Here is a 16,205-nt window from a genome sequence, read left to right as displayed (position 1 = left end):
TGCAAACTGAGCTCCTGCAGTTTGCAAGCATGTGAAAATATAGGGAGATAAACGTTTGAGCATCTTTTGGGGGAGGGTATTATTACTTATAAATAAATAATTTCCAGATTTTTTTCTTAAGTGTCACAAACCTAGGTGGGTCCCGGTAAGAGTGTTGTGGGTCCCGGTGCTAAAAGGTTTGGGAACCATTGCTGAAAACACTTCCTAGGGAGTAAGCCCCACTGAACACAATGGGTCTTACTTCCGACTAGGCTTGCACTCTAAAGTCACCCACCTTTTCCCAAAGGCATCAGGTCTCATTCCGACTTGCCCCCCCACTAGCATCAATGCTTGCAACAAGCGCCCACCCAACAAGCGCATGCGCAGAACGCCCCGACTGGCACGCGCAAGAACCTTACCCCGCCCCGCCGTGATGTCACAGCCTATCACGCAGTCCTTGGGACGAGTGAGCGGCGTTTCTTGGCCCCGCCCCCTTGGCCGGTCTCGAAGATGGCCGACTTAGCAACGGTCGCGCCTGTGGAGGTAACCAGGCAGCGCCAGGTAACATTCGCCCACCTGCGCCTCTAGTCCCCAAAGTAGCCGTGGCTCGGGGGCGGGGGCTTCGCCGTCGCTGGGCTTCTTGGAACGGGAGGGAGGAGACCCAGGTTGGACCAGCCCTGGGGGGCTCTGTAGGTGGGGGGCAACCAGAGCAGCCTTGCCTTCCAGCCTCCAAGGGAGGGCTGCCTGAGCACGCAGAGGCATACAAGTGTAGTTCATTCACACGTTCGCTGGGACATAGGGCTGCAGTCCTGTACGTGCCTTCCTGAGAGTAAGCTCCACTGAACTTAGTGGGGCTTCCTTCTGAGTAGACACGCATAGGCTGTGCTCTTAGGGCTCAGTCCTATCCAGTTTTCCAGTGCCATGCCAGTAGGGTGTGTGGTGGGGAGGTAGTCACAGAGGGCTCTTCAAGGTCAGGGGACATTTCTTCCCTTACCTTGGGGCTGCGTTGCGGCTGCACCGGTGCTGGAAAGTTGGACAGGCTTGGGCCCTCAGCATGCATACAGCCCTACCTCACTGGATGCAAGAAGTAGCTGGACAACGTGATTGTACCTACCAGTGGTTCCCAACCTTTTTTCCCCCTGCGTACCCCTTGGCAGCGCAGCCCATTTCCATAAACTGTACCCTTCATGTTAGCAAAATGCCTGCAATTAATATTAATAATAAGGCCTTGTATCCTATACATGAAAACCCACACTTCCTGTAATCATCACAGCATTTTCTCTTTTTACTTGTCTAAGGAACTGAAGACTGTGCCTTTGTACTGTTTTGCCTCAACTGTTTGGCACCAAATGTGGCTGCACCAGCACTGGAAAGTTGGATAGGATTGGTCCCTAAGGCTGCAATCTTACCTATGCGCACTTACCTGGGAGTAAGCACCATTGAACAGAATGGGATTTATTTAGGGTGACCAGATGTCATAACCCCAAAAGAGGGCAAGGCACCCCAAAATGTAGGACGTCCAAGAAAGCATGTATGACATGTCAAAAATAAAAGCTAAAAACAGTTGTGTATTGATTTCATGTGGTTAATTGAAACACTAAGGGTGCAATCCTAACCACTTATATGTCAGTACTTTCCAGCACTGACCTAAGGGCAATGCAGCTCTGAGGTAAGGGAACAAACATTCCCTTCCTTTGAGGAGGCCTCCATGAGTGACACCCAACTGCAGGATGTGGCACATGACCCATTGGCACTGCTATGCCAGTGCTGGAAAGCACTGACATAAGGGGTTAGGATTGTACCCTAGATTGCTTATTAAATTTAAAACTATATTGCATATAATTTATTACATATGAGTTATTAATTCCAAGAAGGCTATGCGCTGCCTGCCTACAGGGGAAAGGAGGACATTGAAGTTTTTTTTTCCAGGACACAAGACTTAAAAAAGAGAATACGTTCTGGAAAAAGAAGACATCTGGTCATCCTGCCTGAGAAATTCTTGGTGATTGATCACTTTCTGCATTATGTTTCAGCTTTTTTACTGCGCTGGTTTTTAATCACTGTTTCATACATGAATTGATGACCAAAAACTAGCTATTGGTGGGGCTTTCGCAGCCAGCCAGCTACTTTCCTGCTCTGCAAGGCATTCTGGGGTACTACCTGCCTATTTCCATTATTATTCGATTCATTTTCAAGTACTCCTAAAGGTCCTGTATGAGTTCCCCAGGTTGGGAACTACTGGTAGATACCATGGAGGGGAACCAATGTCACAGTGAGGCTCAAAAAGCAAAATTCATGGGAGAGACACAATCCAATTGGAGTTGGCCCCTAGGTGTGCCCCTTGTAGCGGAAGACTGCGTCTGAATGCACTGAAGGAATATACCCCCCCTCCTTACATCTGTAAGACCTCCACCAATTCAGAAGTTTCTGCAGATGCAGGGGACTGTCCCATTCTTTTTTCTGCTGCAGAAATCTCATTGCACACCACAGCCTTCTCACAGTGAAGAAGAGAATAGTGCATCTTTGTGGAGATCAGGGCCCATGAGAGGGGTCCTGGGCCCCTTGCAAAGGGGATAATTTGTACCTGGGCCCAGGGTTAAAAAGGGGGCCCAGGACCCAAAGGAGGGAGCCCAGAAATGTCCTGGGATCTTACATTTTCCTATCTCACCTGTACTTGCTGCCCCTGCAGAATGCTGGGGGCATTACTGTGGGCGCATGGCAGTGGCTGGTACTGCAAGCCACATCTGCTGGGCCAACAAATGAATACATGATACTGCACAACACAGTGTCAAATCTGGGAGGAAACTGGCCAGCTACAATAGCTCTTTGGCTTGTGGATTCGCTTACCATGAAGGGGTGTATAGGAGCTCAAGGACACGGCTGCAGTTCTGATACACATTTTCCATTCTGGTGTGAGCCTCAATGGGATGATGCTTTCTGCAATGATTTTTTATATTTAAAAGATTTTAGAGAGACTTAGGAGTGTGTTAGGTTTTCCATATATCTGGCTGCTGACACCATGCAAGCTGGTAGACCTGGGCTTAGCATAAGGAAGTCCAGTAGACCTGGACTCCAAAGACTATTCTGTCTGTTGCCACCCTCCCCCTTCCCTGTTTTGCCCCTCTTTTGGGAAGGGGCCCAAAATAAATTTTGTACCCCCTGATAAAATTCTTCTCAGAGGCCCTGGCATGGATCTCAGTGGGTTTTCTGAATGTTCTGCTGCTTCATTGCCAAATGCCTTGTTAGAGAATGGATCTTGCTCTCCCACAGCATCTAGGGAATGAGAGAATCTTGAGCAGCTTGTAATGAGAGGTCTTCTGAGGACATCTCAGATGTTTTAGGATATTTTAGTACAGTATATTGCTTCAGAATCTCTTCTCTCACTCTATTTTTATGTTATGATGTCATTAAAATGAACAATATTAGTGTGAAATATAATTAATTTAGGCTACATTTAACCTTTCAGTTGTGTGTGTTTTCCCTATTGTTTAAATAGTAAATATAGTGTTTCTGATTAAAACAATTCTTGCTGTTGTGTTCTGGGTGCAGAACTTCAGCTGTTTTATAGGTCTTGGCCAGCATGTTCAAAATGGGAAGATTAAAACTGATCAATTAAAGAAAATGGAATTTATAAGAACAGGACAAAAACTCAAACATGAGTAAGTTTTGATTTTGTAATGACACAAGCTATGAAAACGATAAAGAAATGCTTAAAGTAATACTGTTGTTGTAACAAAGCAAAAGTTGAATTATTTTGTCAGAGGTTATATGAAGAAGCATTGGTGCTTTGGAATACATGTGGATTAATGTTCTTGTTAAATGCAGGTGACTGTATGTTTACAATTAAACACAATTAGGCTGCAATCCTAACCACACTTTCCTGAGAGTAAGCCCCATTGAGCAAAATAGGACTTACTTCTGAGTAGGCCTGGTTAGGCTTGTACCCTTAACTGTTCAATGCTATTGTGACTTGGTGACTCCCCCCCTGAGGGTTTATACAAGTTTTCAAAAATATGCAGCCCAATCTTATCCATGCTTATTCAGATGTGTCCTACTTAATTCAATAAGAATAGAACATCTATCTAAAAATTAGGAATATCTTCTCTTTGAACAAATATTGGAGTACTTAATAGAATACAGACTTGCTAAATATTAAAAGTATTTATTGTTTCTGATTTATATACGAGTACCCTTTAACTGAAAATATGATAGTGAACTTTTCAGTATATGTTGCAAGGAGACAATAATATCAGTCATTGCTTTAATTGATATTAAGTAGCATTCAATTTGTTAAAAACTTTCTAAAATCAAGCCTTTTCCTCTCAGGCTCCTGAATATTGAAAAGGATAAAAATAACCTTCTCTTCAACAAGAAAAGTGATTTTAGGATGGAGTACAGCACTCTGGAAGAATTGGAATATAAACTGACTAAAAACCAAAAAGCAGAAAGTAAAATCCTGTTTTTCTTATTTATATTTATTAATGTAGCATTTTGATATTGAAGGGCTTCCTGCTCCATTATAAGTCTCTGAAATGAGAAAACAGATACTATATTTTCAGTGTGTATAATTTTTGTTAAAGAATTTTAAAGAATGACTTTCTACCCACTATCCTTTAAAAGATACCTAAGCATGCTTCAGTATTTAAACATCCAGATGTAACACACAGTGACTTGCAGCACGGTACTACTTATATGAGATTTTCTCAGAAAGAGCACCTACTGTATTTAGTGGGGCTTCCTCCCTTGTATTCACAAGTGTGTTTTAGGATTGGAACCCAGAAGAAAATATAATGTAGTTTAAACACTGACCATGCAATCCTATGCATGTCTAAGAAGCAAGTCTCGTTGAATTTAATAGGATGTACTCTCAGGTAAGTGCGTATGGGATTGCAGCCCAAGAGTAATATCCACTGTTTCCTTGCTCCAGATGAAGGAAAAGTATAACTGCTACTCCATTGTTTTGCAAAAGTTGTAGATTACTGAGAATTTTTGTAAAGTGTAGCAGTATTTTGACAAAAAGCTATGCACAGTTACTTGGGACAAAGCTTTTTGAACTTAGGGTGCAATCTTACCCTGCGCTGGAACAGACAAGCCAAGAGGCTTGCGCTGTATCCAGCGCAGGATAGGGGCCCAAGGCAGCTCAGCCAGAGGCAAGGGGAAACTTTTCCCCTTTTCCCTGGGTAAGGCGCCAATGGGTCTTCCTCAGACTTGCACCACCTTGTGAGGTAGCACAAGCCTGAGGAGAACGGAGCAGCTTCAAGCCACTCCATTCTCCCCGGAAACGGAGTTGGGATCTGGCGTAACTGCTGGATGCCAGCCCCACTCCCGCTCCCCACCCGCCCGCACTGAGGCGCCCAGGAACATCTCCCTCCTGCCCATCCAAAAGCCTTGCGTTGGCCCAGCCGGGCTAGTGCAAGGCTCATGGAGTAAGCTGCCACAGAGGCTGGATTCAGCCTCCGTGTGTCAGCGCACCTTTGTGTGCCGATGCAGCTTATTCCTGAGGAGGCACAAATGTGCTTTGCAGCACATTTGCGACCCTTCTGGGCTGGTGCAAGGCCGACTTGCTGACCCAACTCATTCTCAGAATTGTGTCCTGTAAATATTTCTAGAATTGAGCTTTATCATGGACAATTTCTTAGGACTTCATTTTTGTCATTGTTCGTATTTTATCTTTCCTGGGTTTAGGGTTAAAGTGCAAATATTTTTAAAAGGCTACATTTGGTTTTTCCAGGAACATGATGTAATTGGAAATGGTGTATATAGTACTTTTAATCAACTAGTGAGACCAGAAGACAACCCTTGGAACCTGATAGATTTTACTCATGTTCAACAGAATGTAAAAAATACGAAAAATGGAAAGCAATTTGTCAGGGTCAAAATAAAAGGGAAGAGAGGACATCAAAGATGGTCGTATGATAGTAGCAGAATGATGCTTTAGGGCCTAATCCTAACCAGCTTTCCAGTGCCAGTACAGCTGCAATGCAGCCCTAAGGCAGGGAGACAAACATTCCCTTACCTTGTGGAGACCTCTGTAACTGGCGTCCCACCACAGGATGCAGTGCACATTCCATTGGCACGGCTACACCAGGGCTGGAAAGTTGGATAGGATTTGGCCCTTAGGCATGTGTGAATTTTTAATGACAAGTATGAATTAGGAACATAGGCTACTTTCTTATACCAATTCAGACTATTATTCTGAGGTTGACACCAAGTGGCAGCAATCTCCTGGGTTATAGAGAACAATTTTCTCTGCCGTATGTGGAGGTGCTGGATATTGAACCAAAGACCTTCTGTGCACAAAGCATGTGGTCTATTACTGAGCAAATCCTCTGTTTTGTGATAAAAATGGGATTTTGTATGGAATTTAAAATAGCAAGGATTGTAAGGTGCAGTGTGAAGGAAAGCATGGGATTGTCTCTCAGGTGAGCTGAGGTCTATTAATGCAAACTGTGAAAGAGGATGAAACTGATATACAAGGTGATTGGGAGAGAAATGTATATGATGTGCATAATGTACGACTTTTTGTGAAAAGTCCTGTTTAGAACATCTAGGAAACTAGAAGCTGTTTAAAATGAAAACTTAATATTTTTGTTTTCTACCATAGAAACTAAAATCCAGCAGAAACTGGCAAAAATTCATAATAATGTTCAAGGACTCCAACGGCAATTAAAAGATGTGAAGCCAACACCAGAATGTAAGGCTTAATAATTTATTTGCTAGAAAGAAAAATCCCTCTAATTTTATTGAGTAATTATGTTTCAGACTGACAGCTGTGTTAACGCTAGAGTGTTCTCTTGTCATTTCTCTAGCCTATAAATCTGTCAGGGTTTACATTGCTGGCTCAGTTGACCTCAGTTAAATGATCAGACCTGCAGCCCAACATTCAAATATTTCCTTTGACTGTAATTTACAAATGCAGGAGATTTTCAGCTTGCTGTTTTCAATAAAGGTTGCTAATTTGTATTAATTTCAGTTTAAATGTGATGGATGGAATTACTATAACTTGAATGGAAGTCACATTTGGATATTTCTAATAATAATATGACAGGCTTATTCTTTCAAGGATTGCATAGCTCTTATTGGCATTAATTTAGTGAGTAGATACAGAAGGATGTTAAGCATTGTATGGGATATTTGTGTAAGCAGAATTATCTGCTGTACTCTAATTAACAATTTTTTAATTTTGGTTATTTTAAAATACATGTGACATTTTCTATAATATTTTCCATGTTTGAACTTCTCTACAGTAATCTGTAAACATTATACTTTTCTCCATTTTGTAGTTGTTGACGGACTTAGAGAAATTATGGAAGAAGTTGAAACAGCAATTAACACTTTTAAAGAAGAACAACGGCAAATGTATGCTATGTGCTCTTGTTTAAATTCTGATTGTCATTAACATGGCAGTTGTTTGCAAAATACTAATTCTGAAGCAGCAGCTGTTATGTCTCACATTTTCCATTTCTCTTTCAAAAGACTCTCCAATCTTGCCTCCTCTCCAGTATATTTCAAATGCATTGTTACGGTGAAAATAAATACTCATCTCTTGCCTGATTTTTCCAAGCACTATAAAGTTCTCTCTGGAAATTCAAACTTTCTCTCATCATCATTCTTTATTTATGGTCACAGACCCAACATTAAACTTTCTCTCCTTAACAGGCTCTCCAGGAAGTAAAATCTTTTTGGGTTTCATTCCTTCCTTTGGAGATTTTGTTTTTGAAAATTCCTAGCTTCTGCAAACCTCAGAAATTCAATTAGTTTCCAGAAACCAGTTTTCTTTGTGGTTGGTTGCATTTTGCCAACCATCTGACCATCTGACCCTCACTCAAGACCTGAGTTTGCTAATAGGTGGTAAGATATGAACTTGTAAAAAAAATATGCATATATTTAACAGTTGTTTTTGGAGTAAATACTGTCTGAAAATGGAATATTTCAGAAGCTTGCTACTGTTGGCTTGGATCCAATGACAGGCAGGAGGTCTGGTCTAGAGGGTAGAGCCTCCGTTAGCCCGAAGATAACATTAGAAGGTCGCCAGTTCGAGAACACCGGCAGCTCCCTGAACGGCTGAGAATGAGACCTTGAAGCAGCTGCCAAGCTGAGTGATTCCACCTGCTCTTGGTGTGAGCAAGAAGCTTTTTGGCTGCCCTCCATGTGAGAGATGGAGCTGCTTGTCAGCCTGCGTGGGAGAACTGGAGGCCAGAAGTGAGACCAAACCAGGAAGATCCATTCTGAAATGTTGTTGGTTCTTGAAAGAGAGAACCTCTATGTTTGTAAAAATCCCCTTGAGGGATTTGGAAATGCCTGCCTATGTAAACTGCATTGAATAAAGTCAGAGGAGTAATCCAATGACCAGAAAGGCGGTATATAAATACCTAGTTATTATTATTTATTAGTATGATCTATGTTAAAAGTATTCAAAATCTGGAGTACCCCTTGTGGGAATTTTGACTTTGAACAGCAGACCCCATGGCTGGCTTACTAGGAGCATCTGCTTTATGTGTAAAAGGTTCCAGTTTCAATGCTGGGTATTTCCAGATAAAACAGAGAAAAATTTCATCTGAAGCATTGGGAGAGCCGCTGCTAGTTACTATTGATGATACTGAATAGTGTGACTAATGGTTGATAGAAGGCAGAATCCTATGTTCCTAAACTGCTTTTGGAAATATTCTCGGATTCAAACACTTTTCTTGATGCAGCATGGGAATTCTGTTTGCACAACAAAAGTCCTTGGAAACACAGAATGAGTTGTGAGCTGCTTTGGATTCCAGCCATAGGGTTGTGGGTTAATTATTTTGCTAATTTATTTATTTATTAGATTTGTATTCCGCTTTTCTCCCTGAAGGGCACCCAATGGTTGCTAGTTTAATTGGTTTTTATTTATTTCAGATATGAGGAGCTTATGAGAGAGGAGAAGACTGCTACTAATGACCTTAATGCCTTGGAGAAAAAAATTGAGATGTGGGCATTAGGTACTTTGCCAACAGAAAGAATTTTAAAGCAAGACAAAGTCCCCTTGGATAAGGAAATTCAAAATAATCTGCCTGGTGAAGTACTTAAGCTGGAAAGATTCCTTCAGAAGACAGGAGGGAGACAAGGAGGTTGGGATGAATTTGATCATCAAGTTTTTTTGAGACTGTGGAGAAAGCATAAAGGGAAACCTTCATGTATAGATGAAGCCCTGGATTGTTTCACTGACAGAACGAGAGAGGACATTCAGCAACATGAGAAATGGTATCAGGAATATCTAATTTTAGAGGCACAAAAAAAGGAGGTAAGAGAAGTTTGGTAAGTGTGTCTATTTCTAAGTGCATGCATAACCTTTTCTTACTTGCACCTCTAGCTCTGTTTCAGTCAATGAGTTTTGCTCTTTAACTTAGGGCTTTTCAGAATGGGGTGTCAAGACACCCCAGCCTGTGGGCCCTGGCCTCTGCCCCCTTAAGGGGCGGGGGCAGCCAGGAGGCAGGGAGGAGGCAGCAGCGCAATCTCCAGGATCACGCTACTCAGGGGAGCTACAATGGCTTGGGTGAACTTACCTGAGCCTCCTGCAGCCTCCCTGGGGTGCAGGGAGCCCTACGCAACCTTCTGCAGGACTCCCCGCAGCTTTGAAAGCTAAAGTGGAGCAATTGCACTCCGCTAAAGTGGAAGTGGAGTGCGATTGCTCCACTTTCACTTCTGAAGCTGTGGGGAGCCCTGCAGAAGGTTGCCCAGGGCTCCCCGCACCTCTTGGAGGCTGCAGGAGGCTTGGGTAAGTGCACGCAAGGCCCCGGCCGCCTTCCCCCTGCCGCCTCCCCCCAACCCCGCAAGAACTTAGAGCGACTCAAACTCTCCCTGAAAGTTTGAAAACCGCTGCTTTAACTGATAAACTGAAATTTCCTAAGCAGTGTTGCTCTATCAGGAGACCATATTACTATGTTCTTGCCATCACCAAAATCTTGATTGGCACTCACTTAATTGAGTATTGTGGGGAATGATGCTGGCCACTTTCTGTCAACTATCTTCTTTACCCTAACTCTGTATCCTCAGAGATCACAGCTCCCTTGTGAAATGCTCATGTGTCTGTGATAGTCATTATGAGAACTTGGAGTTCGGCTGGGCTGAGACATTTTCCCACAGGTCAGGATCATTTCCTGCTCCTCTGCGCAGCTCTACCTTTAGACTACAGGTAGAGATGTTTGTTTCTGGTAAGATAGAATTAACACCTAATGTGCCTGGTGCAGCTGATGGACCAGTTGATGTTGCAGCCCTATCTCTTTGCTGCCTTTTGTTCTCTGACCCCCTCCTGCCTCTTACAAGGTTGTTGAGGTGGCTGCTTTCCCTGTATCCATTTACAACCCTTTCTTGACCGCATGTACCCATGCTGTAGTTCCATCCATTTAGGTTGCCACTGTGCCCTGGCTATTCTTCTTATAGAGCAGGGGTCTCCAGACATTTTTGCCAGAGGGCCGCATCAGATATCTAGTGTGGTGTTGAGGGCCGGAAAAAAAATTTAAATATAAAATTTAAATAAATAAATTGGAGATGGAATTTAGATGAGTGAATAAATGAATGAATGGGCTCATTTATTCAACCTCTCTGGCCCTCAGAACATCCTCCAGATCCAATCAGAGCACAGTTCTGGCCATGTTCAGTTGAGTGGGCCAGAGGCTTTCAGGGGACAAGAGGTTGGCTGCGGGCCAGAAAGAGGCTTGCTGCGGGCCACATCTGGCCCCCAGGACGGGGTTTGGAGACCCCTGTTATAGAGCATGAGCAGAATTCAGAAGCTGCTGTCACCCACCGTGGACATATTTCTGCCTTTTCCATGATGCCGGCTTGCTAGGAGTGAGGAGGTGCTACATGGCCCTAGTGGCTATACAGCCTTGTGTCTTTTTAAAAAATTTGTTTTAACTATCATTTTTTTAAAGTTGGTTATTAATGCTAGAAAAGCAAAAAGTTTAATCAAAACATTATATTAATGACATTGCAAGATGTTAACATTTACGTAGTTCTTTTTATAATGAAATATGAGCTGGATTATGAAGCAATTCATGGGGCACAAAAGCCTTCCTGTATGTTACTGTCACTATACAGAGACATCTTTAAATCGTTCCAAACAGTGGCTGTAAGTGTATGGTATGTCATTTACATGCAGCAGATAAATGTGCATTCTCCAGCACAAACCTTTCTTCTTGATGTTTGTGCTGGCACTCTTACATACAGATTGACCTGAAATCTTTTATATTTGAATGCCCGCTTATTCAGGGCAGCATAAAGGTACAATTACACATTCTGCCTGAATTTTGTGTGTTTGTGATTGCAGCAGAGAAACTTTGGGCAGGAGGAGGGCACTTAGAGCTCAATCCTATGCAGTGCACGCCGGCTCACTGCCAGCATGCACTGTCACAAATGTACCATAAGGCACATTTGTGATCCTCAGTGCCGGTGGAGCGCTGGTGCTAGTTCAGTGCCAGCCAGTGCTGGGCTAGTGCCAGTGGAGCACTGGTGCTCCGCCACTCAGCGGTCACACGGACTGCTGAGCAGTGGAGAGGTAGGTGGGGATGTGGGGGGAAGCGGGGGGAGATGGAAGGAGGGTGGGGAGAGGGCAGGGAGGAGGCGTGCCGAAGGAGGGAGTGGGGTGGGAGAGAGGCAGGACTGATGGAGCTTCACTGCACCGGCTCCTGAGCTTCCATGTTGGGCTGCTTGCTTGACATGGAGGCTCTTAATTCTCCACTGACACTTGGGTTGCTGTTGAATTGGAGTAGCCCCATTGTGGGGCTACTTGCCTTATCCAGGGAGAAGGGGACAAAGGTCCCTTTCTCCCAAGGTGTTGCCAGCGCTGCCCTCTGAGCGTGCAGGATGCAGCTGCAGCCATTTCCGGCACTGCTGCAGTCCTGCGCACCAGGTAGGTCAAGATTGGGCTGCCCACTTTTCCTCTTCACAATATAGGTCTAGGATCGAAGCTGTGTGATGGGAAGCATGGGAAGAATACCTAGTTGGGAGAAAGTACAGGCAAAACCAGCAAGTAGAGGAAGAAGTAAGTGTTGTTCTTCCTCTAAAATGTTCTCTGCTGGGAGTCAAGCCCTCTGACTCTCCTTTTGTTTATGAGATGCATCGGCTAGGTTTTAAGGCCATGAAGTTGAGGCAGAACCTGTCATTTTGCCACAAGTTAACTATTAAAGATGCTGCTCATATGCCAGATGCTATTGTAGCCCTTTGTAAATCAAGTCATTCAGAACTGAAACAGATCGCTGTCACTGAAGTCCCTCCTTGGGGGCAAGAGCTTGTAAATTGATGGTAAATGGCATTTATGTGTAATTCACAAATATATGTTAAGGAAAAAACTTCTGATGCATTTCTGTCAAGAATCTGTCACTTGTGTTTTTAACCAGATGTCTCATCGAATCTGAGATTAAAAAATTTTGAAATATTTTCAGCTTTCAGAGGATTAGAATTAATATGGCAGCATACAGAAATATAATTTGTTTTTATTGTTATCCTCTAGTCTATTAAAAAATGGAAAATGAAAAAGCAACAGGAAAAAAAGAAAATGTTGACTCAAAAGGAGAGACCAGAGAAAGTGCTCTCAGCAAATATGCATCAGCGTGAAGAAGCACAGAAGCAAAAAGCTGAAGAAGATAGGAAAAAACGACTGGAAGAGCTTAAAGCCTGGAAAAGGCATAAAACAATAGAATATGCAATGAAACAAGCAGCGCAGCTGAAAGAGGAAGAAGAGAAGGAGACCCGAAAGCAGAGAGAGCGGCAGCGGCAGTTCCAGATGAAGTTGCTGCTGGAAAAGTATACCAGGCAGAAAAAGGAGCAGGAAGAGCTCTTGAGGCTAGAAAAGGAGAGAAGGGAAGAAGCTGAAAAAGAAGAGCGGAAAAGAACCGCAGCAGAAGAAATTCTTAAGTTTCAAGAGCGAGTGGGTAGTCTCTTTAGTCTCTTGCACATTTATGCTCTTGATGTATCCTTTCACATAATTAAAAGGAGTGTCATAATACTGGGTTGAGACAAGACGGACCAGTTCAGTTGCTCTGGAAGAGGAGCACATGTAGCTGCTTGTCTTCTTTTCCCTCAATGAACCCCACTATATGTGTTACTCCAAATTTCCTTGAAGGTACCTAGGGCTTAGCCCATCCATGAGGTCAACTGAAGTGATTGCCCCTGGCCGCAGATTGGTAGGGTATGCCCATTTCTGTTCCTGCCTACTTGTCTCCACTGCTCCTCCTGCTTTCTTTGAAAAAGGAAGAGGAGATTAGAGAGGAAGAGGAAATGAGGAGGGGAGGGAGAAACTGAGCTAGAACACTGGACAGTTGGAAGAGTGAATTGAAGGATGGTAACTTCTGATTATTTTAATAAACTGATTTTATTATTTACAAACTTCATGATTAGTAGAGTTCTGCATACCCATGGTGTTTGAAGGGGTAGAACTGTACTAGATGCTCTGGTCACTTTTAAGCAAGAGCCATGCAGAAGATTATTTTTAGAAAATAGCAACTGACTTTAATTATATAAGAAGCAGCTTTGTAGTGTATACAGGTATGCGCCTCGAAGTATGCAACAATGGATGTGCCTAATGTTGGGGTCTGTGGAGCGTATCTCTGTCAAATGGTGCATATCTGTAACACGCATTATGATTATTCCTAGAAATAAATATTTAAGTTATTGTATTTTCTTTTCTTTAGGATCTGCATAAACTTGAGCTTAAAATTCTAGAAAAACAGGCAAAAGAAGATGAAAAGACTGAAAAGGAAAAAAGATTATCTAAGCTGAGAGAGAAGGTAACATAGTAACCATGCAGTCTAATCTTCTGCATATTTTCCAAGAAGTCCTACTGAGTTCAGTTACAAATAAGTGTGCGTAGGATTGCAGCCTTATCTGTTAAAAGAAAACAGGATCCTTCCCTTCAGCTGTTGTTTTAAAGAGAAGATCTAATCTGGTTTGCCAAGTAAGGGGGCTGTACGTTTATTTTGGAAATGTAGTGGGCGTTATTATACCCTAATTTCTGAATAATGCGAAGAAGATCAAATCAGTAGTAATTGAAACAGATGTACACAAGGCTATCCTTAGGAGCTGCACAGCCCAATTTTTTGTGGTAGAAAGAAAATGCTACAAGCTCATAGTGACCCCCCCACCCAAAGAACAACCCCCACACAATACAATACATGCGCACTCTCAAACAAGCCAAACAGTTTCAGTAGGTTATAATTTTAAACTGTATTAGATTTGTTTTTAAATAATAAAATAAAAGTACTTATAGAATTCTCAGCAGTTTTCCTTTGTGTACTAAACATTGTTAAGTTCATTTTTGAAATCAGTTAGTATTCCTGTTTAAATTACTACTGACCAAAATGGTTTTTTCCTTTCTGTAAGAGGAAATGCCTATATTCTACCTTTGAAGATATCTGGAAAATAGTTTATTTCTTCTTAGCTGTAGTGACACCACAAAATGGGTCAAAGGGAAAAGAAATTGACGGTTAGCATTTAGGGTTGCAAAACTTGCAGTGCAATCCTAAACAGATTTACTCCCAAGCAATGTCCTCTGCGTACAGTGGGACTTAACCAAAGCATGTTTAGCAAGTATGGTGAGCATTGGAGCCTTAGGCACTTAGTATGCAATGAACCTTTTACATAGTAGTACTGAAGCTGCTGTTTGAAGTTTGTCTTTGCCAGCATATAATGTCAAAAATAAAAATGTCCTTGTTAACAGGTTGAAATTAATGTAACTCGAGACCCTTATAGGCTCTACAAACCTACCAAAGTTTGGGAAGAACGAACAAAAGAGATTGGGCCACAGGGATCAGTACCACTTCTGCATATTCCACACAAGTAAGGAAACTAAAGGATAGTTGCATATTTTAATAAAAACAATTACATTCTGCTTACTCCTGCTTATCTTTTATAGGGGTGTCCCAAGCTGGCGACAAGGACTGTAGTTGGAGGTCTGGACACAGCCTTTTGAGAAGATGCATAAATGTGTAATTTGCCTAGGTATTTTATCATTGTGTGGTTTTGTAAAAATTTACAATGGGATAAAACATGTTCATTTTGTTTTGGATGTAATTATGTAAATATGAATTTTTGTTATACATTTAATTATAACAATTATAACAAAATTTTGTTATACATTTAAATACATTTAAATAAATATAAATTTATGTTATACAAAAGATTAAAACACATTGTGTTAGTTCCATCATGTAGTAGCTCTGTGTGTGTTTGTATGAGAGAGAGAGAGAGAGAGAGAGCGCAAGCAAGCAAGTGAGAAGGCAAATGTTCTTCCTTTGCATTCTCCTTTTGCTGGAATTTGGATTTAGCAATGGAGTTCTTGTCATATGACTGGGGTACAAGTAGATGCATTGTGTTTTACATAATGCATTTTGTTACATTCTTATTTCTTAGGCTGGTTATTGGGTTGGTTTCAAATCTTCATAAAAATGCATGCAAGTGATACATACTTCGACTGCTGGGAACCAGAATTCTCAAGGTGGGTGGCCCTTCTTATGAAGACATTAATAGTGAAGGAAAGTTGGTGCTAATTCTGGCCACTTCCCTGCCCCAAGCCAAATTTTATATGAATTTTGATTATGTATCTTTTGATATCCCCATTTGTGTCAGATAACTAGTCTTCTTTCTTGTTTTGATTAGTAGTATGTAATAAACGGAAGGAAATCATTCTAAGCATTCTTAATCATAAGAAGCTGCCTTATGTTGAATCAAAGTGTTTGTCCATGTAGCAAAGTGCTGACAATATTGTCAGTGCAGGCTAGCAGTGAAACTCCAGTGTTTCAGATAGGAATATTTCTCTGCCCAACCTGAGGATAACAGGATTTGAACCTGGGACCTTCTGCGTGCAAAAGAAGATGTTCTTCCACTGAGCTTTATTTCCTAGAACTTGGATTTTTCTATATCTTTTTTGGTTATGCTGCTGTATGTATAGTTAAGAATTGTTTTATATATACAGTAGAACCTCTTTAAATTGACCACCCAAGGGACTGGAGGAAATTGGTCAACATAGGGAGGTGGTCAACATGGGGGGGGGGGAAGGCATTTAAATATCATGTTTACCTCCCAGGACAACAAATGCAAGGCCATTATTTAGACTGGATTTTTTAAAAGTTTTATTGCAAATATCAATTAGATCCTCTTGTGATGCTTACTACAGGTCCAACCTGTCACGGGGTGGGGCAAGTGCCTTTCCCCTTAAAATGGATTTAGTTGGTTGTTGGCTACCCAGGTGTAGTGTATCAGTA

General features: G+C 42.1%; 1 protein-coding gene across 4 annotated transcripts; it reads left to right on the top strand.

Annotated features, from left to right (window-relative positions):
- The first annotated feature begins 476 nt into the window (after window positions 1-476).
- On the top strand, window positions 477-15,004 carry CCDC112 (coiled-coil domain containing 112). 4 transcript variants are annotated; one of them, XM_066616080.1, is made up of 10 exons: window positions 477-540; window positions 3,529-3,638; window positions 4,306-4,427; window positions 6,584-6,673; window positions 7,263-7,338; window positions 8,866-9,250; window positions 12,458-12,874; window positions 13,638-13,733; window positions 14,663-14,781; window positions 14,858-15,004. In XM_066616080.1, exons 1-10 carry the CDS (start codon window positions 490-492, stop codon window positions 14,886-14,888), a joined length of 1,497 nt encoding a protein of 498 aa, XP_066472177.1. In that variant the 5' UTR covers window positions 477-489; the 3' UTR covers window positions 14,889-15,004. The 4 variants fall into 4 exon arrangements, with proteins under 4 accessions (XP_066472177.1, XP_066472178.1, XP_066472179.1 ...); XM_066616081.1 differs by lacking the exon at window positions 13,638-13,733; XM_066616082.1 differs by lacking the exon at window positions 3,529-3,638 and having other exon boundaries at window positions 491-540.
- The last annotated feature ends 1,201 nt before the right edge of the window (window positions 15,005-16,205 follow it).

The sequence above is a fragment of the Tiliqua scincoides genome, chromosome 2, assembly GCF_035046505.1.
Source record: "Tiliqua scincoides isolate rTilSci1 chromosome 2, rTilSci1.hap2, whole genome shotgun sequence".
In the NCBI taxonomy this organism is placed as follows: Eukaryota; Metazoa; Chordata; class Lepidosauria; order Squamata; family Scincidae; genus Tiliqua; species Tiliqua scincoides.
The sequence above is the reverse complement of the archived record's forward strand: the minus strand, read 5'-3'. Positions and strand labels throughout refer to the sequence as shown.